The 26557-nt window shown below is 37.0% G+C and overlaps 1 protein-coding gene across 2 annotated transcripts; it reads left to right on the top strand.

Moving 5' to 3' along the window:
- The first annotated feature begins 74 nt into the window (after nucleotides 1–74).
- On the top strand, nucleotides 75–25163 carry LOC128518481 (uncharacterized). Of its 2 annotated transcripts, none has more exons than XM_053491618.1 (36): nucleotides 75–177; nucleotides 463–520; nucleotides 624–713; nucleotides 826–921; nucleotides 2120–2191; nucleotides 2279–2412; nucleotides 2508–2630; nucleotides 2726–2780; nucleotides 3356–3412; nucleotides 6072–6125; nucleotides 6242–6322; nucleotides 6446–6564; nucleotides 6655–6765; nucleotides 6850–6907; nucleotides 6997–7083; nucleotides 8895–8996; nucleotides 9286–9423; nucleotides 10579–10680; nucleotides 10925–11014; nucleotides 11145–11213; nucleotides 11305–11438; nucleotides 11724–11831; nucleotides 15789–15846; nucleotides 15943–16032; nucleotides 16166–16294; nucleotides 16383–16631; nucleotides 18011–18136; nucleotides 18635–18694; nucleotides 18814–18882; nucleotides 18982–19115; nucleotides 21059–21187; nucleotides 21344–21401; nucleotides 21521–21601; nucleotides 21767–21835; nucleotides 21930–23086; nucleotides 24497–25163. In XM_053491618.1, the coding sequence occupies exons 1-36, from the start codon at nucleotides 112–114 to the stop codon at nucleotides 24506–24508; spliced, it is 4425 nt and encodes a 1474-aa protein (XP_053347593.1). In that variant the 5' UTR covers nucleotides 75–111; the 3' UTR covers nucleotides 24509–25163. The 2 variants fall into 2 exon arrangements, with proteins under 2 accessions (XP_053347593.1, XP_053347592.1); XM_053491617.1 differs by having other exon boundaries at nucleotides 624–737.
- Nucleotides 25164–26557: the final 1394 nt, after the last annotated feature.

The raw sequence follows: 26557 nt of genomic DNA, 5'->3' as shown, positions 1-26557 counted from the left end.
ATGCATCACTGAACACATTCTTCGTTAGTACACATATTTTTACCATCATCCCTTGCTTGCTTGCTTTAGGAATCTGTAGGTTATAGTCCCGAGCCAGGAGAAAGCAAGGCGATGTCCAGTTGGTTGCTAAACCAGGCAGATATGGTGGAGAAGATGCAAGGATGTGGAGAGGCAATGGTACCGCTAGTCTGTTTTTTTTTTTCCTCCGTTTCTATTTTACTTTGGTGTTGATATTCTGTTTTTCTCTGGACTTGTGGCAATTAAATTGGTGAAGTGCCTACCATTTTACTGTGATAAAAGTGTGAAAACTACCTTAAGTTAAGTTAACTGTGGAATTGCTATAGATAGATTTGCATAGGTTTATACATATTTATTTTTGTAAAGTATTAGATTTAGTGGCAGTTGAAATAGGCAATTAGTCTTACTGTTTTTCTATAATTGACAATGCCTATTTTCCTTTAGACAGTAACACTGGATGCTAAAGATTACCATGAAGTCTCCAGTGAGCCTATTTTGACTGGTGAGCTAAAATGCAGTTTAAAACACTTCTGTAAAAACATGGTACACTGAAGGTTATAGAGTTGTAATAGTTTCCTTTTTCTGTACTCATTATTGTGGTGAAGCTTTGGGAAAGCTAAGGGACTCTCTCCACAAGCTGATGTCTGAGAACAGTGCACAAAACCCAAAGGCAGCTTGCTCTGACGACGACAAAAGTGATGAGAGCCATGGACCTGAAAGTGCATATAAAATGTGAAATAAATTGCATATGTACATAAAGAATTATAGAAATTGTAGTAACTGTTATCTATTGTTTCTTATTTCTAGCATTTAAAAGGGTTAGAAAAAGTAAAGAACAGAACAGTCCATGTTCTGACCTAAAAGAAGCTCTGAAGTCCACAGAGCCCGATACTTCAAAACAAGGTTTGTCTCCTCTGCATAAAGTAAAAATTGTAAAATTTTATCAATTGTATGCATAGGATGCAGACTATCGAGCTCTTAAAATTTTCCAAATTTTTGAGGATGTGCAAAAGAGATATTTAGGCCACATGGATTAAGAAAAAAAGTATAATGCAGCCTTTACATTAGTTAGGCCCCATTAAGCTTCAAAATAATACTAGCATTAAATCTGTATGTTAATTATTAGTTTATTTTTCACTGATGCTTCGATCCTGTTCTCATTGAATATGTTGTCTGTTTAAGTGCTTAACTAAACTCTGGTTTAACAAAATGATTTATAATTACACATGGCAATTATAGGAGATGGTATCAAAAAGTTTCGAGACTAGTTTTGTTGCATGCCAACAGATGGCAACTGATCTTTACAAGTCAGTGTGCCAAAAAACATCATCCTGTGTACATCGAAAGCTATGCAACTGGTGCTATTCTGACTACGTGTGTTACCACATCTGCTATTTCATTATGGACAGCAAGTTACAACAAAGAGCGAAAGTAAAATTCGGTAAGAAACTGGGCAGATCTGCCACACAGATGTTTAATACGATTCAGCAAGTTTATGGCGATGCTGCAATGATTCGTTTAAGGTGTTTTGAGTGGCACATGCATTTCAAGAGTGAAAGAACATCACTGGAAGACAACAAGAGATCAGTAAGAATTTGAATGAGCTCAACCCATGTTAAAACCATTCAGCAACTTGTGCATAATGACCGTCGGAGAACGGTCCAGGCAATCCTTGTGTGAGATTTGAACATGCCACATGTTGCTGCCAAGTTTGTCTCCAGTCTTCTGACCCAGGAGCAGAAAGAACATCACATCGAAATCTGCCAAAAGCTCTGAAGCTCCGAGATGAGGCAACTGTCTTCACACTGAAAGAGCCCATTATCATCGCGAACGAAAAAGGCAATACAGGTCAGCAGCTCGACCAAGTCCAGTCAATAGCCCGTTCTAATGCCAAATTTTAAGGCATCTAAGGGAGAATGTACTGCAAAAGCGACTAAACTCTCTCTCTAAACTTTTTGATACCCACAGGTGTAGGGATGTACATGATTCGTGTTTAATTAAATGTAAATATTAAACTGTGTATTTAATTTAAAAAAAAACTTAATCACTTGTTAATTCTGTGTTTGTTGGATTTGCTGATAAATATAACTGTATGATTCAGATGATCCTGCTCAGACTTCAAAGGATTTGTGGACTTACCTCACAAGTTCTACTCGAAAAGAGCCAGTAATCGGTCAGTGCTGCTCCGTCTTCATTCACCTTCTTTTAGTTGGACTGGGATTAAGATTATTCTTGTTTAACTTTCTGTTTTCACTTTAAGGTTTAAGTATGATCACAGAATACCGTAATCAAAATGGTCAGAACTCCTTTCTGTGCTCCTGCTGCAAAGTAATCCTTTCTACTTCCAAATACCCGGGCCACCTGATTAGCCCTCGCCACCGCTTCAACTACATTGTGCGTTATTTCACAAATTTAAATGTCAAAGTGCATAAGTCTGCCTGTCCTATATTTTGTCTTAAAGTTGATCCATTTATGTGCTGTTTTAACAGAAAATTAAGTACCCAGATTTTGTGGCTCACTGGAAAGCTGAGATCAGCTTGACTGACAATATTAAAGAGCTCCAAAAGAAGGCACAGGTTGTGCAGGACACAGAGGGCTGGGGATGCCTCAAGGTTATCATCTTATTGTCATCATCCAGTAAGATTTTGAAATTAATATATATATAGTGATATTTTGGTATGTGAGACATGATCTTTCTTTTTTTTAGATTGTAGAAAAAGAAAATAAGCAGCCTCAAAAAAGGAGCCAAGAGCCATCAGAAGGTAAGAGTAAAATCGATTAATGAACGATAACAGGGCACCCATTGCTGAAATTATTATTATTTTTAACTTAAGTTAGGAGTCAGTAGGTACGTGGTGGTATGAGAAAGTTTTAAGACTAGATTTGTACCACGCGAAAAGATGACAGCACATGGGTGCACATACAGTCACAGGGAGCACCGAACTTTATAAGTCAGTGTGCCAAAAGACATCGCCTTGTGTACATCGGGAGTTGTGGAGCCTAGTACTAAGTCGACCTGGGTGTGCGGGTATGACCCCAAGATGAAGCCACAGTCTTCACAGCAGAAGATCATCATCTTCACAACTGAAAATGACATTATGACATTATGCATCAAGAATTCTTTCCCAGGGCCCAGACTGTCAATAATGAATTCTACTGCCAGGTTTTAAGGCATCTCAGGCATGCCTTAAAAGGCAAGCAACCAGATCAACGGCGCACCAATTTCAAAACTTTTTGATGTCACCTATTATTGACCACTATTGAATTATATACCCAGCCATGGTGAAAAAATTTGATGTTTGAATATTCTAATATTGTTTGTGATGTTTTGTTTCAGATACTGAAAATGCGACTTTAGCCAAGTTGAAGAAACAGGAGCCATCGAACACCAGTGGTACTGAGAACTCACATTCAGTATATTTTAGCATTTTTAGTAGAACTATAGAGCAAGCAGGAAGATGGTCCGTCTCACATACAAGTTATAAGGAATTTTTGGGGAACCTGTTAAAACCCTTTTGCTCCCACCGTCCTAGTTTACTCATTTTTGGTTAGAACAGAAAATGCCAAAAACTGCCCTAAAACCCATCCTATTAAAATACATGAGGATACATTAGAGTGTAGAGTAGGGCTGTATGATTAATGGGGGAAAAAATCATTTCAGAATGACGGCAATTCACTTGCAAGTATTTCCCTGTGATCATTCTGCATTTATGTCTCAACAATCCCAATTATTTATACACTATAAGTTCACCAAAAGGCCAGAGATTAGCAAATAGTTCAGCTTGATCATTCGCAGTCACTTCCTCATTTATGGCGTTCCGCTATTACTCACGTGGCATGAAACAGGAAGGCAGACCCAACCTGACAGACTGATCAGTTTAATTGGTGGAGTTGGAGTAGTATGGCATTAACTTCATGCCAAAACCTGAGTGTGAATCCATGCTTTGTGCACAGATTTTATTTTTGACTCCTCAAACTTTTTGCTCTCTCTGTGCGCTCAGTGCAGGTGTCAAAACAGCACAGTCAATTTTCCAAGTACAGTGGCATACGAATTTGATCCATTCTGGATGCGAGTTCTTAAGTTAAAATTACATATTACGAAACCCATTTTTTCAAGAGAAATAATAATAAGTGAAAATATAGTTGCAAACAACGATGATGGGCCCAAGCACACTGTGCCCTCGTCGATAAAGACATCGCCACCCGGTTGAACCGCACACATCACACAAGGCTAATGTCAGTTTGGGCCCAAAATATCTGTTGAGTACATTAGTATGTGTGTGTGTGTGTGTACATATATATGTGTGAGAGGGTTGGTGTGTATGAGGGAGAGAGGTGTGTGTTAACATTTGTGATGTGTGTGTGTGTGCCAAGTTGGGGGCCCCGGGCCACACGACTCTCGGGCATCCTAATGGCAGCATATTCAAACCTGTCTGCCAATTTTCATGAGTTTTTAAGCATGTTAATTCCCCTAAAAAGTCCAAAAGGGTGGAAAAAATAAAATAATTTTTAGGAAAACAGAGGGTCCTGTGCACCCTATAGTGCTCGGGCCCTAATGATGGAGCTGAAGTCATTTGACAAGGAACAACTGTGACACGATCAGAGTATGACATCACAGTATGCATCACCTCACAGTCACTAAGGGAGCAAAGGTACAGACTCAACATACAAGCACTATCTGTGACAGAAAATCGCCACCTCACAGTCCTTACTATGATGTAACTACGATGTAACAGTATATGGGCTGTGTATAAAAAGCTGAGTGTAAGAGACTGCAGTCAGTAACAATGCTGTGGGAAGCGCATTGGATGTTGGTCATCTCAGGGACACTCAGGGATGGTATGATAATACCGCTTTTTACTTATACGAAGGACTGATTATCACTTGAATCCTCATGTCCCATGTAGTTGATCCTCATGTCCCCTGTAGTTGGCGAATGGCTTTTTTCGAGTTTGAAGCAGAAGTTGATGTGCAAATTCCCAGATAACTCAATACTAGTTGCTCCCTTTTCTTCTTGCTACCATCCTTTCTAACATTCTTGGAGCCCTTGGTGCTATGTCTTTATTAAGTCTTCCACAAAATGCAACAAAACCCACAAAAAAATGTAAGCATATAAAACTTTTAAGCATTTAAACTTGCTTCGCTTGGCGGTGGTAGTGATTTGGTTTGTGATCTGGTATGAAGGTCATAGAGCAGAGGTACTGAATTAAAATTTAAGAAGGTCCGGTCAATTTTTCTTCCAGCTGAGGTCCGAATTTCATGTTTGTGTTAGGATTCAGATCTACATTATCTATCTATCTATCTCTCTCTCTCTCTCTCTCTCTCTCTCTCCATATATATATATATATATATATATATATATATATATATATATATATACACTAAGTAAGTCTAAGTATATATATATATATATATATATATATATATATATATATATATATATATACACACACACACACACACACTAAGTAAGTCTATAAAAAAAATAAGCAGTTTAAAATTTCAATAGACAACATTTCCAGATTATTTTCTGGACAACAGTCCCAGATTATTAATACACTGTTAATACAACCTGTGGCAATATCTTTTGTCAATTATCAGTAACTAAATGTTAAATGTGTACAATTTGAACTTTGATGTCCCTGTATATTTCCTTATATATTTCTGCCATAGAGAATAATTTCATAAATTTTTATTCATCAAACAATTGAGCCTTTGTATCCTGTCAGTGGGGACATTCTGGTAAAGAAAAAGACTTAGAGTAACTTTTCATTTATTTACAGTGTTACAATCATGCATGGCTCACATTTTTTTACTTTTATTTTGTTACCAGAATAGCTTGTTTAGCTATTTGGACCTACGGTATCAGCAAAGCTGAACTAAGGCCAAGAAAATGCCCATGTTTGGCTTGATAACTTAAGGGCTTACACAGTATACATAAGGTCATGTTTCATTACAGATGCAGACTATTAATAAGATAGTTCGCCAGCATACCTTTTGTTTCTGCTTTCTTTGTTTGACTCTTTTAATGTTATGTCTATGTTGTGTTCCAGATGCTGAGAAATCAGCCCCAAACCTGGAGCTGCCCCAAATTGGCGGTGGCGCTGGTGAGGAAAACTGTGCCAAGATATGTTAAAATTTAATTGGTTTAGCATCACTGATATAACTATAAAGCAAAATATTGTCATATTGTTCTTAAATAATTTGTGCCTGTTTTCTACAGAACCACAAGATCAAAAAAACAGTGAGCCAAAACTTAAGAAACAGCAGCAGAAGAAATTTACCAAACGCAATGCTGTGATTGGTCAGTACCATGTAATATATATTAACAATCAAAAAGAAGACGAATCTTATATGCTGACTTCTTTTATTTCACCAGAACAATAGAATAGCATTTTGTACCTACCCACATACAACTTTGTTGCAGGATTGAATTTTGTCACGTGTGTGCATCATGGCAAAAAGAAGCTGTTCTTCTGTGAACTCTGCTCTGTCCGAGGTGATTTTGACCACATGTCTAGTGTCATCCACAGGAAAACCTATGTGGTAGGTGCACTCCGAATTCTATTGTTCTTTAACATTATAGTGGGTATGAATGATGTATGACTGAACATGTAACTATGTGTTTATGCACAGAAACATAAATATCCTGATTGGAATGCAAGCAGCCCAAACATGGAGAAGAAGCTACATAAAATATCTTTGCGTTTAGCAGCAGTGGAGAGAAGCACTGGAAGAGGAATGAAGGTAAGAAAATATTTTATAAAGTGTTTGAGGTTCTTTTTTTTTTTTTTTTGGTAGACATTTACATTTGGAATTGCTTTCCCCCAGAAACTGAATGTCACTGCTAATGTCTTCATAGCCTTGAGTACTGCTCCCCTCAATGAAGGTTTGTAATATTTTAATATCATTCATAAGGCCAGTCTTAATTTTGGTGTATTTGTTTATTAAAGTGTTTGATGATAATGGATTTGACAGCTTTGAGTCAGCTAAAATTGCTGCAGACCAAGCCAGAAGATGGAGTAGAACACAATGAACCTAGCACTTTCTCGGACCATGAACAAGGTAAGCATTTGCTGGTATTAATTTCCACCAGTGTTAAGTTAACTTATTTAAATTATTCCAATTATTTAGGTTGGTTGAGTTACGAATTTCTTGACAACGGTTCTATGAATATTCATAGATGCAAACAAATCACGGAAGTAACTCATGTGTTATTGTATATTCGTGTCAAAGGCGTGCAAGACTCAGTTTGTCGGACTTAAGAACAAATCCAACTTACAAACATGCTCCCAGAACAGAACTCGTTCTTAAGTCGGAGACTACCTGTATTTTACTTTAAAAAGGACATCTTTCAATATTGATTTTGATCAAGAGCTGCACTACATCTTAAGAGATGGTCAGGAAGGCATTTTTGGAACTGAAAAGGCAATTATTTTTATTCAATTTCTTCTCTGAGTACTGTAAAAATAGTGTCATTGAAATTAAAAGAGTTAACGTTTTCTGTCTTTGTGGTTGAATACTAAATCTGGCCTATTAAAATTAATGATTAATTGTTTTAGTTAGTGGCTGTATGTCTGTGCTAAATATCCTCTAATTTAATTAGGGTGGTTGAAAATTTAAGCTTTAATAAAATTAATGCACATTTGGGTTTTCTTTAAAAATTATACACATTAATTAATGTGCATTAAAGAACTGCCATTGGCTTTTTATATCCATAATGGACGTATGCGACATGATGCATCAAAATCTTTTATAATTAGTGATCATATCTACATTTAAATAATCTGTGTCTGTAGTACAATACTACATTGTAGACAGCTGTTGCAGCGCGAGGTGTAAATACAGTAAGATGCAAGAATCATTGTATTAGAAACTTTTTACAAGCAGGTTTGTAATAGAATTCTGTCTGTAATTCAGTATGTTTACTGTTTATTGAAAGCTTTTTTCCCCCTTATAACTTTGTTAAAGATTATTTAAATGTCCGCATACGTCCGTTATGGATATAAAAAGCCAATGGCAGTTCTTTCAGCCTTCAATAGTTCATTAAAATGCAACTGTGGTTTGATATAACTGTATTCCCCTACAGGGCTCTATCCTAAAGATAGTGGAATATTAATATGTCTGGCTGTCTGGATACATAATAGACTGTTCCCCGCTCATATTCCTCTGGCACATAAGGGTAAACCATATAAACACGTTGTTTGAGGTCTCGGGAGAATAGAGTAAATTGACCGATAGCGCCATTTGCTGTTTTGGAAGAGGAAGTTGCTCCATTGCATTTGTAAGAAAATAGGTTGGCGCATTTGTGAGAAAATAGGTTGGCGCATTTGTGAGAAAGTCGATTTTTTTCTTTGCAAAGCAGATTGTGTTTGTTTGTTAAATTTTGGCACATAATTAACTCCATAATAAGCACACTACCTAAAACCCCACAACACAGAATAAAATTTGTATTTGGGAATTTGTAATTTAACAATATGAAAAAACCCAACACCTCCTTACACTAGTGCCTCTTATGAGTTCTCTAAATAAACCAATTATTAATGCCACAATGAGTATAAATCAGCTGATTATCATCTCTCATTTCACAGAATAATTTGTGCCAATTGGCATGCTTGAAAAATTTTGTGGGTTTGCTACTGTATTTATTTATTTGAACTTATATCAACTTGATCAGCCAATCATCGCTTGCTGTTTCAACCACATGGCAAAATTTTTGACCATAGTTCCAGCTATTGTGCTTTTATTTAGTTAAATATAAGGTAGATATCGCACACTGTACAGTACTTATGTACTGCAACTGTTTACTGTCTATCTGATGTGGTTCAGGAAGTATTATATTTTATATTCTAATTCTATATACATGTTGTTTTTAGGTACATGCAACAATTCTGTGGATCATTTGAAAAGTTCTGCTACAACTGCCAACTCTTTGCAGCAGGATGAATCCGTGCTGCTGGGGAATCATGTCATTCCAGGTAGTCTCATTTGCAAGACATTGTGGACATAGATAAGAGAAAAGCGAAAATAGAGTACAATTAAGTAAATGCATTAAACTTAACCTATTTACAGTAAGTAGGGGAAAACACTCTAATGCCACACCCCTCTTATGGATGAATTCTGCACTTTATTTGTTCCTGATCTCATTTGTTTGATTTACCCCACTTTTCTACAGTCCTGCTCAGTGCTTTGTACCCTGTACACTTTATAAACCTATATTACTTTATTCTGTGTGACACATTATTCCTCTATATTTTTGTCCTGCAGCTCCTGTGTATGAACCCATATCACCTCCACCTGCATCAGACTGCAAGAGCGTACCCAGTGTTACTCCTCTGTATTCATCTACCCATCTAACTTTTCTCAAACTGAGTAATAACCTGAAATGGAAAGAACCTTCAGATGGTAGGACCCAGGCATCTCTCTCTCTCTCTCTCTCTCTCTCTATATATATATATATATATATCCCAAATAAAAATAATGATAATTGCCTAGACTACAGCCTTGGCCAAAGGTTTTTTGAATTACCACAAATATTAATTTTCACTAAATCTGTTGCGTCAATGTTTGGTCAGATGTTTCTATAGGATACTGAGGTATATTTACAAGCATTTCACAAGTGTCAAACGCTTTTATTGACTATTACATTATGTGTATGTCAATAGTCTACAGTATATTTGCAGTGTGGGCCCCTTTGCAATTTATTTTGGCTTTTTGTCAGTCAACTTTTGGGTAGCCCATTCTTGCATAATGTTGCTTGGAGTTTGTTGGAATTTGTGGGTTTTTGTTTGTCCTCCTCTCGACTCTTAAGGATTGACTAAGTTCTCAATGGGATAAAGGTTAGGAGAGTTTTCTGGCTATGCTCCCAAAAGTTTTACATTTTTGATCCAAGAGTCACTTTATCCATATGGCAAGGTGCTCCATCATGCTGTTCTTGGATGGTTAGGAGGAGTTGCTCTCGAAATGTTTTTGTACAAGTCTTTATTCATGGTTGTGTTCTTTTTTAAAATTGTGGATGAGCCGAGATACTTGGATGAGAAGTAACCCCACACATGAATGGTCTCAGGAAGCTTTACTAAGCACTGGGCTGATGGTAGTGCTCACATTTTCTTCTCCTGACAAGCTTTTTTCTTTGCTTTCTTTTTTTAAATGTATGAAGAGCACAAAAGCACTATCATCTTGTAATTATACCTCAGTATTCCATTGTAACATCTGACAAAAAGATCTAAAAACACTGAAGCAGCAGACTTGGTGAAAATGAATATTTGTGTCATTCTTAAAACTTTTGGCCACAGCTGTTGAGCAACATAAAATAATAACATGTGTATTGTTAAGTGAATTAGAAGAAACTAAATAAAAAGAACAAATATATGGCCTTCATTCTCTTTTTACAATTTTTAAATGGAGCAATATATGAGCATGTTGCTTACATTGTGCTAATTTAACCCTGCCAAGAATTTACCACTTAAATTATGTTTTGTCGGATAGACAGACAATAAATATTTCAAGTCAGGAAAATGCCAGAATTGACTCCTAATCCATAATTCATCATTGTTCTAGCTGCTCATCATGAGACAGGCCCAGGTGCCGATTCTGGAGGAGCGGGTGGATTGCAACATAGTCCATCAGCATTCCCTTGCTCTCCACTGTGTGGACACTTCAGTAAGTTTGATTGTATACAAACAGGGAAACTTGATGTCTTTAGACATTTTCACAATCTTTAGTTATGAATAGATTAATGAATTGAACAGAAGTCCTGATAATAAGATTCTAATGTTAAGTTGATGGTCGTGGCAATGTTTCGTTTCCTTAATAACAGTTACATTTCTTTCCAATTCATCCCATTTTTTTCAGTGTATATGGTTATTTATTTAGTTGCTTGCTAACATCGACTGTATATTTGCAGCATGTTGCCAGTCCATCCTGAAGGAGGAAAACAGTCTTCCACTTGATAATGCACCATCAAAAACATACTGTTTTCCAAACCTACCCACAGGTATATCATTTTTCAGATCATTAATTTTAATATGGCTGTTTAGACCTTTTAAACAATTGGATGGATAAAAAGTGTTCACCCTTATTTTGCTCTTCAGTGAATGTCATATACTGACTTTTCTTTATCACAGTGGTGGGACAGAGTAATGCCTCCATATTTCTCGGTGTGAAGGGCCTCTTTAACAAGGATCCTATTATAGGTATGTCTGCATAAAACATTTCATTAATCTGCCATTATGTCAGTGAGGGGAAAAATTGTTTGTGTAAAATGTAGTTTATTTGCATTTGCAGGTCTGGCTAATATATTGGAGTGCCAAGCAATTTTACAGCCAACATTTTTCCTGTGTCTTAACTGTGCTGAGAAAGTTAGCAGAGAGAATTTTTGTCATCATATGACCAGTGAACGACACATTCACTTGACCATCGTGAGTGCAAAAATGTGCATGTACACACTAGGCTGTATTCAAAGTCATAGACTACATCAATATTTAAAAATAAAAATAATTTGTGGCAAAGGCTTTTATTATTTGGACCAGTTCATAAATTCGGTTTTCAAAAAAAGTAGTCCCTGGGGGAGAGTGTATTTGAGTATGAAATGCTCACTGTGTTAACATAACTCCCCTTTGAATATGGCCTATTGTAACTATTTAGAATATACTCAGAGGAAATGTTAGTATTGCAATCAATGTTTGCATATGCGGTGATTTTAGAGAACTCAGTATCATGAGATATTTCAGCGGTGGCAGATGACTCCTCACGTGACCATCCGTGATTTTGCTGAGAAACTGGCATTGACAGAGAAGGGATTAGATGCCAAGGTAAGCTATCTGTAGTAATACAGACTTTATCAAACTGTTTCTTTAAATAAATCATAAGGATAGTTTATCTGGATCATCAACTATCATAATGAAAATAATAATAATAACCAAGGTAAATTTTTTTGAAGAAAATGTGATTGGTGCTTGTCGTATATATATACTTGGCAAAAAAAGAAACGTGTAAATGTTAGTAATGTAAGTAAAATGTAAGTAATGTGTAAATATTTGTATTAGGGATGCACCGAAATGAAAATTCTGGGCCGAAAACGAAACCGAAATTTTTGGATGCACTTGGCCGAAAACCGATACCGAAACCGAAAATGGCTTCATTAAAAAACATGTTTAAAATATTTTCTTTTTGTTTGTATTAAAAAAACTACAAATTAATTAAGCAATCAAACTTTTATTGATAATAAATAACAGTAATAAGGCTGTTTAACAATAACAAAACTTGCTTCCAAGTGCTTCCAAACCGCCGACATACTCCGTGTTTGATGCGTAATGACAGCGCGAACGAGACGGGAGGATGGGAGAGGCGTGGCGACAATTTCGGCTTTTATTTTCGGCGCTTTCTTACGTTTCGGCCGAAACCGATAATGCTATTTCGGCCGAAAATTTTCGGCGGCCGAAATTTCGGTGCATCCCTAATTTGTATGAACATTAAAGAGTCAACACCATAAGACATAAACTAAAAATGTTTCACAATGTGTCCCTGAATGAAGGGAGGCTCAAAATCAAAAGTACCAGTCAGTATCTGTGTGGCCACCAGCTGCTTGAAGTACTGCAGTGCATCTCCTCCTCATGGACTGCCTATTGCGGATAGTCTGAGCACTGATGGAAGGATTGTGTGTTCCTGGTGTGACTCGGGCAGTTGTTGTGGCCATCCTGTACCTGTCACGCAGGTGTGATATTCGGATGTACCGATCCTGTGCAGGTGTTGTTACACGTGGTCTTCCACTGCGAGGATGATCAGCTGTCCTTCCTGTCTCCCTGTAGCGCTGTCTTAGGCGTCTCACAGTGCAGACATGGCAATTTATTGCCCTAGCCACATCAGCAGTCCTCATGCCTTCCTGCAGCATGCCTAATGCACGTTCACGCAAATGAGCAGGGACCCTGGGCATCTTTCTTTGGGTGTTCACAGTTGGTAGACAAGTCTCTTTAGTGTCCTGCGTTTTTAGAACTGTGACCTTAAATGCCTACTTTCTGTAAGCTGTTAAGGTCTTAACGACCATCCCACAGGTGCATGTTAATTAATTGATTATGGCTTATTGAACATGCATGGAAAACATTGTTTAAATCCTTTACAATGAAGATCTGAAAATTTATTTGGATTTTTACAACATTATTGTTGAAATACACAGTCCTGAAAAAGGGACTTTTTTTTTTTTTTTTTTGCTGAGTATATTTTTTTTATAAAGACAGTCCACGGGATCAGTTGCTAAGGTGCTCTAACGTGGTTGCTAGGGCCAGGCTTGATAGCTTCACAATGATCCTGGGAGACTGATTGCTTGCCAGTCAGATGGGCCCACCTCCATGTCTCTATAACAGTAGGATCCAAGAGTTAATTTTCAAAATTCTTATAGAAGTTATCATAACAGGGAATGCAACTGTGAGCACTTCCAGTCTACTATCACAGTCTACCTTCACCGTAATACTGTATGTAAATGTGGCAAATTTGGGCACCTCTTGTGCTCCAGGGGTACAACTTATACCCATTTGCATGGTAAGTTCTGACACAGCTTATAAGCCTCTTCAAATGTGGTAAATTTTATATTTCTAAAAACATTTTGCTTTGCGCCGTCAAAGTTTGTCTTAATATTACATCTATGTGTCTCTAAGTCTATTGATTTTTCCTGGCCCCTTTGAAAAATCATAGCACCCCATTCCTGAATAAGCCGCATGATTCGACACCTCTTTCATGGGTCTACAACAAACGGTATGGGACTAGTTATGTGCCAAAATTTGTATGAAATAAGAGTAAAAAATAAATACATAATTATTATAATAAGCTGCAAGATATTACAAGTGATGCTTTGCTTGCGCAAGCACCACTAATTGATTCAGCAATTTTGACTCTGTTGGTGCCATACAGTACATGGTGCTTTAAATATTTTATGACTGCTGCTCTCCTGGGATTTTCACACAGAACAGTCACCTAGGGTTTTCTTCAGAATGGTTGTGGTGGAAATTTAGGAAAGGAAAATGAAACTTATAACAAAAAGATTTTTGCAAAGAGACGTCTGTCTCTCACACACACACACACACACACACACACACACAAATGCTTTCCCCTTCTCACAGCTTCCTTTACACAAAAGCAGTAGTTGTTTCCAATGCCAATTTAAAAATTATTTCTTATTCGGTAATAACCAGCGGACTAGAACATTTCAGGGAAAGGAATTTGCAGGTGCAGTAAAAAACTGGGGGTGCACATCATGTTCTTTGCTTCATGGATGCATATCATGTTTTCTGCTATATCCCGCATCTATCAGATGAATTTTTTTATGGTGCAATGAAGGAAAAAAACATACATTGAATACCGTGGTGCTAAGAGGTCAGCGTTGAACAATTCTTGTTGCTGGACTTTCAGCTGCTTCCATTGAGGGAGCCGCACACAACTTTGGCACAGGCACAACTCCTCCCGCTGTCTTAGCCAACTCGCCTCTCCCAGCTCTCCTTTGTGTGTGGCCTCAGACAGGAGTTCCTTTTGACATTTGGTGGCTGGACGGCTTTCCCGGTTGGGAACAGGAGCCCTTACATAGAGCACAGTGGCATTTTTCCCTCTTCAGCGGCAGGATCCCAAAGGCTGGCTCTTTGCAATAGTGCCGCAGTGCAGTTTTTTGCCGCTGTCCTCAACGTGGAGTTCAAATGGCTAAACTCACTTATATGGCCTTTGAAGTCCCTGGGGGGCGTTACCTCACCCTGCTCGTATACAACTCTCCTGCGTTTTTAGCGTCACCCATGCAACTCTGCTCAGTAAATCTAAGGACCCCAAGCTATTGACCCGGCCTTGTTTTCATAGTGCGGCGTGAGCAAAAGATTCATAAAAGATGATTCTTATCTAGCGATGCTCGCTTCCTGTGGCATTTGCACACATGCGCAAGGGGATGCTGCCTATCTAGTGAGCCTACGAGTGAGCGAGGAGCGGCAACAGAGGGGCACGCCCATTACTGGCGCAAACCGTGACAGGTCTGTTCTGAGGAATCTCCATTTCTGCCGAGGCACTTCGATGTTAGGGTCAGAATTAGGTCCCAACAGCATGAATCTATTAACTTTATGTCAACAGTCCAGACTGGAGAAGCTGGTGTAATGATGTGGGGAGTTTTCTTTGCACATCCAGTACTGAAGTAATACTAATCATCACTGCTTGAATGCCACAGCCTTTATGGCCCTAATTTGCAGTCTTTTAAAGGCTACTTCGAGCATGATAATGCACCGTGTCACAAAGCAAAATTAACCTCAAATTGGTTTTATAAATACGATAATGATTTTAATATTCAAGCAGTGAACCTTTATTTGTATAGCGCCTATCCACTACAAAGTATTCTTTAGTAGCCTTTCCAGTCAACCGAACTGAATCAAACACCTTTGGGATATGGTAGATTATTCGTAACATGAAAGTACACCTGAAAAATGTGCAGGGATTTTACGAAGCAGTCATGTTGACAAGAACCAGACTCTCAATGGAATGTTTTGGAATCCAAGACACAAAAAGTTATGTTGGTTTATGCGAAAAGAGGGGCCTTACCCAATCTTAGTTTTGTGTTCCAAATAAAGTGCTCAGTGAGTATATGTACTGTTCTGTTTTTTTCTGAAACCTGTAGTACCTTTAACTGTACAACCATTAAGTTTCTTTGCTCTAGACCACTATATTAACTTTTGTGAGTTATCCAGGTAATTAATAAGTAGAATATTTTACACCTCAGCACAATTATTTTATTTTTTTCCATTATACAGGTCATCAAGTTGACCAAAACGCAGTACGAGTCTCTGTGTTCGGCAGACTTCAATGATGGTTAGTGTGTGCAGGTTTTTGTTTGTACTACTGTATATGTACTGTATCATGAGGTCATACATGCTTGTCAACTGGTTCTATATTTGCGATTTTTAGCAATCGTAATACTACAGAGGATGTATGGACCACGTCTGGACAAGAGCTCCCTGCCATCACACCTTGGAGTCCAGAATCAGGAAAATCATGGTAGCTGTATAAACAACTTTTGTCACTCTTTAAAAACCAATTAATGTAAAGGATACATTTTACATTTACTTATGTTTTAATAAGTTATGCTCACAAGCTCATGCCTATGTTCTTATCTTTATTTTTGATCCAGAAATCTCTACAGTGAGGTTAGCAGCAAGGTCTGTGGAAGCTGCAAAAGAAAGAGAAAATCAGTCACAACAAAGCTGTGACAAAACAACACAAAACCAGGAACATCACAGTGTTCATGTACCACTCAAAGGTGAAGCCATGACATTGCTTCATGTAGTTTGGTTGTTGTTTATCAATACTTAAACAGATAAAATTGGTACATCTTGGCTGTTTTTCAGAATTTAATCATGCCCTGGGAAACCTTGGTAGCAAAACTACAACGTGCACCAGCACAGACAATCATCCGCAAACTGAGAGTCAAAACCCTCCACAAACCTTGCCAGAGAGTGATGCCCAAACAGCAAAGCCCCAGCATCAGGTTGTGGTACAAATCGATCTGACTGCTGAGTCTGACGACAGTATGACAAAATTGTCAATCCACACTCCCAAGCAAATCACAGAAAGAGCAAAAGAAAAACATGTTAAAGGTGTGTAGTTCCCTAATGCCATCAATATCTGTCCATAATATACATATAAAAAGTCTTTAGTTTATTGCGTTAATTTTTAATTATAAAGTGATTTGCCTAGCCCAATTGTAAACCAACTCGTTCACCTAATTGTCCAGCAGTGTAGTCAAGAGGTTGTAGAACACTAGGTGACCACCTAAGATCATTTTGAAAAAAGAAAAGTAGTATTAAACTTATATGGGGAAAATGATAAAACCGATGAATCAGGCATTCATTACAATAGGTATAAACAATAAGCATTTGCAATGCACTGTTTTCTCGAAGATACAAGTCCAACTACATTATTTTTCAATGTATATATTGTTATATAGGTTGTCCCCTACTTACAAAGGCGTTCCATTTCGTGAGCACATTCATAAGTCAGATTTGTTCTTAAATCCAACAAATTGAGTCTTATCCGCCTTTGACTTGAATATACAATGTAAAGCATATCAATTCACTTGACTAAATCAATGTCCCCTTTTCCCACACTGCCATCATGTGGGGGTTACTGTGTAGGACGACATTCTCTCTCACACATACACACACAAAATCCTGCAGAGAGAGAGAGACAGACTCCGATAGAAGTGCAAAACCTCACTCGTTTATCAAGTTAAAATGTATTTAAAAAAATTTGCTTGTCTTGCAAAACACTAGCAAAGGGCTTACTGGTATGTGAAATGTAAGTGTTGTCTCTGCATCTTTAAATCATGAGGGGAATCCTGGATGCCATTTTGTCAGCTGTTCTCCACTGTATTGGAGACTGCGAACACTGTTTTGTTGAGGATTTTCCAAAATTAGAATTATTTACCATCAGGACAGCTTCACATGACAGCCATCTTCGTGCTCCCGGACAGATTCATTGAAATCGACGGGGCCGATTGAAACCGATGAGGCACCCCCACACGCACAGACATACGATATACCGGACTTAAGACATTTTACACAAAACGCTACTTTTCTGATTTGTTCACGTATCCACAAAGCCAAGGGCTTCTTTCCTGTTGTATAGTTCAGAATTAAGAGACAAATTTCTTGAACTTAGAATGTTGAAACAAGATAAGCGATGTCTGTAAATTTCTATAAATTTTAGAATTTCACAATATTTTATTGTGTTAATTGGATAATTTGGTCCAGATGGTCCAGGGCTGTTTGGAATTTACCAGACCCTAGCTCAAGGAGTGCCTCCTTGACATTGTGCAGTCCGGTTGGCTAGTTGAGTTTTGTGATCTCTCAAAGTCAGGCAGAATATTGCTCTTACACCTGCTAATAATAGTTAAATTAGCTAAAACATTGAAAACCTTAGTTTCATCGTACCTTGTATCATTGTGTATCATAGCTTGTATTATTTTATATTTCAGATTGCTCAAATTCAACTGCCTTAGAAACTCCACAGACAGCTGCAGTAGATGTACAGGAAAGTCGGCCAGCTCCCATGTTTCCTTGTACAGCCACAATAAAACAGGAGAAAACTGGTCATGATGAGGGTAATGATATATGCTTAGATTTTTATGCTTGAACACGTTTTTCTATGAAACCACTTTTTAAAGTTTCACTCACCAATTTAATCTTTATCTACTGCATTTGTAGCATTTATGTCATTAATTGTCAGACAAGTCATTATCACAGACAAGAGTTTTGGTGCTTTTCCATGTACGTATAAAAAGAATAAAGGATGAGCATATTAATTTAGAGTGAAATAACATGGTCTTAATGGAAAATGGATTTGGATTTATATGCAGTAATATCACCTTTCAGATGTGATTAAGAATTAAGATTAAGGAGATCTGTTGTACAGTTTCTTGTTCTAATTTCCTGTGGTTTGTAGGAATTATAGGTTAAAATACACATTATTCTGTCACATATTTCATAAATTTACAGATGCATTTAGTTTTACATACACTTCAGAAATGGGTAATTCAGATTATCTTAGGGAGAATAAAGAGTATTTTGTTATTAGAGTAATTCATCCTTTATTTTGATAGGTTCTTGTGGAGATGATATCCCTCTGACTTTGGAAGCAAATAGTTCTAAAGACCCTACAGGTGGGACAGTGCAGATTAAAAAAAAAAAAAAGAAAGATTGTCTGTCTTTGTACATCATTACATATTACCTGCATGTGGTTCATTTTAATAAATAAATTGTGCCTTGGTCTTCTATTTAGGGAATATCTTCAAACACAGTGACTTGAGGTATAGCAATAAAAATAGAACAGAGGCAGATGCTGTGGTTGGTGAGTATTTGGTTTTATACAAATTCTGTTTCTAAATATGTACAATTTCCTTTTTATTTTTTTTTTACTTTCTTTAATGCATGTTCATGTTTACTGCAGGTCTGAGTGCAATGATTGAATGCAGATGTGAGGGTAAGGCTTCACTGTACTTGTGTGTTTCCTGCTCCAGAAAACTCAACCATGACCTCTTCAGATACCACCTGTTAAAGTATCGTCACAGATACAGTTACCTGGTACGTCCCCATGGGTTTGAGACAATGATAATTTTGTGTTTATTATTAAGCTAATTAAACACACATTGTGGTCAATACACCTGGATGAAGCAAAGCAAACTGATTATCCTTCCAGTTTTATGGAACGTCAAACCGATTAATTTATGCCATTTTGTGGACCAAATAGGGGAGTACCTAAGTATGTAAAAAAAAAAAAACATTTTTATTATACTGATTATTAACTGTCCTAATTAAATGCCCTTATTATACATAATACATCTTGACAAGTAGCAGTGAAGCAGATCCTTTTTGTCATGTCACCACCTACGGTATCTTTGTTGGCTAATTAAACCTGGTTCTAAACCATTTAATCTTTTACCCACCGAAACATGAAGAGCCTTTAGCATTCTTATAGCACTGAAACATATCAAGAGTGTTCAAGGTAAAAATATATGCATATTATATTATTTTTATAATTTTTTTTATGTTAGGAACTATTTGTACTCTATAGAAGTAAGATGAAGAATTGTAGCCAGTTTGACCTTTGTTTGCCTTATGCATTTAGAAATTCAGTCATAAAACCAGGTGACCGTTGTGAAAAACAGAAAAAGGTGAACAAATTTATTTAAAAAAAAGGAATAAAGTTTATTAAAGTTTGCAAATGTGCAGAGGCATCAGCAGTCTACTCTGATAGGAGAAGAAAAGAAAAAAAAGAGCAGCAGCCCTGCTTCCTCTTAGTCTGCTCTTTTTATAACTGCATGTACTTCCTTAATCTGTTCTTTCTTGCAACTCGATTACTACCCCCTATGTTGTTAATTGTCAGCTTGGATATAGTTTATCTTATTACATACAGTATTTAACAAGTATCTGCTGACTTGTGGGTAACTGCTTGGGTTGGGCGCAGAGCATTGCATGTCTCATTGAAGAAACTAAATCATCTACATGTACTGTATGATTTGAAATTTATTATCTAAACTCATAAGAGTACAAACTTACATAAAGGTACATAAAAGAATATATAATATATAAAATTTCTATCACAGTGACCATAGCAGGAAAATCATATAACTAAAATACTAAACAAAATAGCAGCTTTGCAGCTGCATGACCTTGACTGTGAAGCCAGACTGATATCACCGAGACTGCACAGCATTCTTTAGATAAGAGGAACATTCATACAGTTTAACGTAATAACGGAGCCCAGTTTGCCAACAGTTTAAATCTGGGGAAGTTTAAAGAATAAAAAGAAAAACATAAAACTTTACTTTTAACTTGTACGTTTAACTGTATATTTTAGCAGTATATAATAATACGAATACAAATGTCCTGTATTACACTTAAAAACCTAAAAGTGAAATAGAGTTAAACCAAAGCATTTGGGTATCCCAGGGTAGTGGTGACCTTCCTGGATGCTTTTTATACTTGATGAAATTGGATAAAAATTATTATTGTTATTATTGTTATTATTGTGTGCGGGAGAAATGAGTCAGCCTCACCAGTTTCAGTAAATTAGTCAAAGAGCACAATGATGGAAAATGGCTGTCCTTTAAAGCTGTCTTGATGGTGAATAATTCTTATTTGGGGAAATCCTCAACAAAACAGTCCAAAACGGGGGAAAACAGCTCTGAGAAAAAAAGGGCGTCCAGGATTCCCCTCTCAATTTAAAAGCGCAGAGACAACACCTTTACATTACACTGTGAAAGTCATTTCCTTAAGCGTGATAACGATTTTTGACCACATGACGACAGTGTATGTAAAAGGGACAGATTTTATCAAATAGATTGGTATGCTTTACATTGTACATGTACATAGTCTCTCATGGAAAGAGACTCACTTTGTCAGACTTAAGTACAAATCAGACTTACGGACATGCTCCTGAAACAGAAATAGTTCATAAGTCGGGGACTACCTGTAGTATCATGGCTTATTCCACAGATTTGTTTTTTCTCTCGGTTTCAATTCAGAAAAAACGTTACCCATCATTGTTTGAGGACTGGTCTGATTCGGATAGTATACCTGATTGGTCTATGAGGCTCATGAGGCTTGCTCACAAAGTGGAGATGACTAATGAGGATGAGCCCGGTCAGTTACAGGTAAATAACACTACTCAATACTCGTGTATTGCAGAACTGCAGACTACTTACTCCTCACTAGGCTTTAAAATGTGCACTACCTAGTAGTCATATTAGGATTATTTATGTTTATTATTTTATATGAATCTTCTGTTTTGTCCTACCTTTCTGTTATAGGTGATGAAACTGAACTGTAATGAATACAATGAAATAAAAGCTATGTCTTATGACAAAGGTAACTGCATTAACATTTCATGTACAGATGAAAGCTTATTTTCATGTACAGCATTTCATGTTCAGATGGAAGCTTATTTTCATGTATTCCATTTCTTATCATATATTTTTTTCTCTTAGCCATCACACATTTGCAGAAAATCAGAAAAGAACAGAACCTCTGTGGTCTCCAAACTTGCATTTCTCCCAAGATCACAGAAAGTAAGCATTTTGTAATCAGTGAACTTGCCATTCCATTAACATTATCATGAACAGAGTCTGATTATTTTTCTTGCCTATAACTCCTGAGTTATATGAATATATGGCATGGCCAGAGTATGCTTTATTTGTATCTAAAAAATATGATGTTCTTTTATGGTAAACTAGAACTGATAAAACAGGAGAGGATGGAAACAGACGTGACAACCCCATATTCATCACAGCTTCCTGAATTGAGTAAGTTGTGTGAAATTTTAAATTGGCATATATATATATATATATAATGTGTGTGTGTATATAAACATCACTTTGCTTTTCTCATCTTTTCTAGTTGCACAGGAATCAGGGAGAGCTTTTAAGCGAAGGGCCGTTGAACAAGATTTACCTCGTCAGTCCTTTCCAGGGCAGAAACAAGCCTCTAATGTCCCATTCAACCATATGAACCAATCTCCTCCTGTAGGGAATAACCCGGAACCATCAGATTGCCCTGCTAAGCGAAGCAAGATCTCGGGCAATGATACAGATAGTGTTGCACAGGTCCAGACAGAATCTTCTAATTCAACCACAATCAACGCAAATTTTACACCAGTCATAGTGACAGAGACATCTAGAAGTTCTCCTCAAAGTTTTGACCCAAGTTCTATGACTTATAATGGAACAGGTTCCGTGGACAAAACTGTGCTTAAAAACAGTGACGGGAAAGAATCTTCATTATCCATTATTGCACCACAGCAAAAGGACTCCTGTCCTGACGCTAGTACTATTAATGCTATTGGTCCCACAAAAGGCCTGGAAATTGCTCGGCTGTCTGAAAAAAGACCTTTGGCGAAAAAGAGCTTAAGTGAAAATGCATGGAATTATGAAAATAGACAGTTTAGCCCTGAAAAAAACAGCATGACTAATACAAACCCAATGCCTGATAGTTCTACCGAGATGGTTGCTATGAAGAAGCAATGCATTCCATATTCAGTGCACAATTACAATCAAGCACTCAATCCTCACTATAACTGGCAGATTCCTAGTAAAAATCCAGACCCCAATCTTACAAATTTGCACCTTTCAGTGGTCTCCGGATATGGCACACCAACCTCTGCCACCAGTCAAATGACACCTGAGTATGTAGTATCTCCTCTGTATCCCATGTATATGCATTCTGGTTACCCTTCAGTGTCTAACACAATGGCACCTGAGTATTTAGGGCCAGTAGAACAAAAGGCCATTAATTATCAATCAGCTGCCTCATGTATTTCTACAAATGGTACAAACTCAGCGAATACAAACTCTGCTCAAACACTGCACACAGTTGATCAGGCTCAACAGGTTTACCAGCAAATTCAGTCAATCCAGGACCCAGCAACTTGTCAAGCCTACTATGCTTGGTATTCTTACAATCAGACCCTTCACTCTAACCAAGCAGCAGACAATGGAAATGCCACTTCCACACCAACGTTCGAACATGGCGTTTACCCACTGTTTAGCTGGCTACAAGTAAGTCATTAAATTGATCTAAACTGCTTATTAAATAATAAACCATATACCTACTACTTCACTTATTTGTCTTGAGTGTTATTAGATAGTATGCTGAAGTATAATAGAATATATTATACAGCATTTAGATGTGACCGAGTAATCTGATTAGCTGACAGTCATTCCACAAGTGATGATAATAGAGCATAACAGCACTGGTTTTACTATATGTATCACTCTGTATCACAAGTGTTTTAACATTTGTTAACTACGCTAATTGTTGGTTGCCTGCATCAGTGAAAGTAGGTTAGTATGGTCTGCAGTACTGGAAAGAGGGGAGAGCAGCCTCCTGCAAAACCGGATGTGTTCAAGGATGTGTGTTGGCGGAGCAAAATATCTTGTTAAATAAACAAACAATTCATAATCTGTTGATAAATAGTATTTATGGAACTGTTGCATAAAAGCGGTATCACACTTGAGGTCATGCTGTTGTGCTGAACATCTTGAGCCCTCCCTAACTGGGGGTTGTGGCCTTGGTGTGGGAGCCCTTGGTGACGGGTGGAATTGAATACAACAAAATTAGGGAGAAAAAAATCTGGGAAAAGTCCCCAACCCCCCGAAGTGAATCTTCATCCTCGTCAACCATGTGGGCAGAAGTGTGCAGAGGCAAGATCACGACTCCCTTGGATTACAGTCCTCTGCATTTAAGCCAAAGTTTAGGCTTCAGCTCTTCAATAAGCATCTCACTGTAACAATTTTTTTTTATTGTTTAACTTTTTCCTGATAATGTTCTAGTACTGGCCCTTGGGAATCCCAGAAAAATGTAGGCATTCATTTTCCAGTTGATGGTTGATTTTCAGACTTGGTCGGCGATTGAGGATGTTTCATACTCTCCCGTTTACTCTCAGGCTTGTAGTGATAAATCCTTGTCTCATCACCAGTCATGATTCTTTTAAAAAATAACTTTCACCTTCGGTCCAAATTTTCTTTGCATCTGTTTATGCTCCTCCTTCAGCTATTTCGGCACCAGGTACACCCTCAGACCACAAAAAAAAAATCACTGCACACTGATCTTTTGTGCAAACCCAAAGTGGCTGGGGAGACAGTAGCCTTAACCAAAAATCAGTAAAGAACCCAAAAACAGTGCAGCCAACAGACATTTTGATATAACCGGAGTGCGGATAATGTTTCCTTCTAGTTGAGACAGGTTATTGGTTACAATATAATATTTTTCTATCATTAATGCACAGGTTATTTTTTGTTTGAGCGATTAGAAAGTATTAATGGAAATGTGTGGAATCCATTGGCTGAAATTGTGGCATCGTTTAATAAACATTTAAAATTTAGAATGCATTCCTGATTACTGGAAGCCTACACATGGTTATTTTTAAATGGTGGCTAATTAGTTTTGTTTTTTTGTCCTTTTTATAGAAGAAGAACTAAAGAAGAAACTGCCAAAGTACTTTGCAGATGCCGGTGCAATCAAAGATGAAGGGCCAGAACAATAAGCATTAATCTTTTATTTACAACTTTCAAGTCAATACAAAACAACTTGTATTTTTGTTGAATACATTTTCCTGAACAGCTGTTTTACGACCGGGTGATTAAAAGTTTAATGATTTAAGTGTGATAGTTTGCAAAATGCAGTTTAATGGTCTTTTATTGGCCATATGGGCTGTTGTCTTTAAAGTTTTATTAAAGAGAAGGCCACTTTGATTTTATTAAACAGTTTTACCTGGATTGTTATAAATTTATATTATTTTCAAATTTTGAATGTATTTGTGGAAACTGAGATGATTATTTTTCTCTATTTTGTTTTTGTATTTTATTTCTGCAGATACTTTTTGCAAAATAAAAGTTCAAAAATGTTCAGGAATTTTAACAATTTCTTATTTGGTGCATTGTAAGTCTACATTTGTATGCATGTGAAGAAGAAAAAAAAGGAATGTGGTCTGTTAAGTCTAGAGTTGACCCTATTGCAGAGTGATGGGTGTTTCAGTTTAAGAAGGGAAGCATACCCATCATGGAGGCAGTGTTATGATCTGGCGTTGCTTCAGTACGTCAGGTCTAGGCTCAGCAACATTATGTGGAAATAAAATGAAGTCAGCTGGTGGCCTGAATGCAATGAGGAATAATGTTTATACATGAACTGGCCACTGGATTATGCACTGTAATCATGTTTTCCATAGCAACTACAGTGCCAAAAATAAAATAAAAGTTGCAATTTCAGAAGGGTCAAATTAGAAACAACTAAGGAGATTATTGGAACTGGGTTAGGAACCCTTCAGCACCTTATGAAAAAAAAAACCTGGATGGATAATGCTGAATCGACAACTTTGTACAAGAAAAAAATATATATATATTGTATTCAGAAAAAAAATATCGAATAAAGATCACTTAAACACTTGAAATTGTATGGTAAAAAAAAAAACAATAAAAGCTACAGTATGTTTAAAAGTAAAAGTAGGAGCATTTTCATATGCACGCTATGTGATGAGAACTAAACGGTTATTCTGTGACCATCAGAAAACCTTCAGTGCTTTTTGAAGTGGTATAAGTGAATTTTAACGCATCGTTTTAAGACTTTATCCAATCTACTTTTTCCAATTTCTAAATCTGTAATTCACTCTCCGATTACCGAATAGGGAGTGTGTATGGCTGACAACGAAAGAAGTACAAGTTAAACAAGGTTTAAGATACTCAACCTTACAAAATGTTATTTCTTTGTATTAATAAATTAGAGAGTTTTGCTCTACAGAAAAAACCTTTACACCTTTTTTGGGGGGGATCACGTTCTAATTCCATGGTCTTTCCTGATTTTTATTTCTTTCTACATTGCTGAGGACGTCCAAAATATGCAATAATCTACTGTACTTTAAAAAGTTAATGTTGAGAGGTATTTGCCACTCAAGATTTGTAAATCCTTCATAACGGCTCTAATCTGAGGTGCTGTTTGTTAATTGGTGATTTCTGAGGCTGGTGACTCTAAATGAACTTCTCCTCTACAGCCGAGGTACGTTTCAGTCTTGCTTTCCTGGGAAGGTCTTTACTTGACAATACTGTTCTTGCAAAAAATATTCCAGAAAGGCTGATCCTTATGTCTTAAAATAACAACTGAATGTTGTTATTGTTGTTACATAATTATGTAATTCCATGTGTTATTTCAATCCCCAGTATTGTTGTAAAACGTAAAAAATAAATTACTAAACAAAAACAAAGAAATTTGCAAGTGATCAAAAACTTTTGAGCGGTAGTGTACATGGGCTCTATCCTGAAATAATAGTATAACTGATAACATTTAAGCTGATCATCTTATTTTTAGCTTTAACATTTTAAATCTTAACTCTTTCCCCATCAACCATAGGTACTTCCACATCAAAGCTAATGGTGACTGAATGGCTGAAGGTGACTTCTTCTTTTTTTTTTTGGCGGGAGGGGGGACCAGATAGTGTATTATTTTGCAGAAGTGTAAATTCAAGCAAGTAGAAAAAA

The sequence above is a fragment of the Clarias gariepinus genome, chromosome 3 (genome assembly GCF_024256425.1).
Source record: "Clarias gariepinus isolate MV-2021 ecotype Netherlands chromosome 3, CGAR_prim_01v2, whole genome shotgun sequence".
Lineage (NCBI taxonomy): Eukaryota > Metazoa > Chordata > Actinopteri > Siluriformes > Clariidae > Clarias > Clarias gariepinus.
The sequence above is the reverse complement of the archived record's forward strand: the minus strand, read 5'-3'. Positions and strand labels throughout refer to the sequence as shown.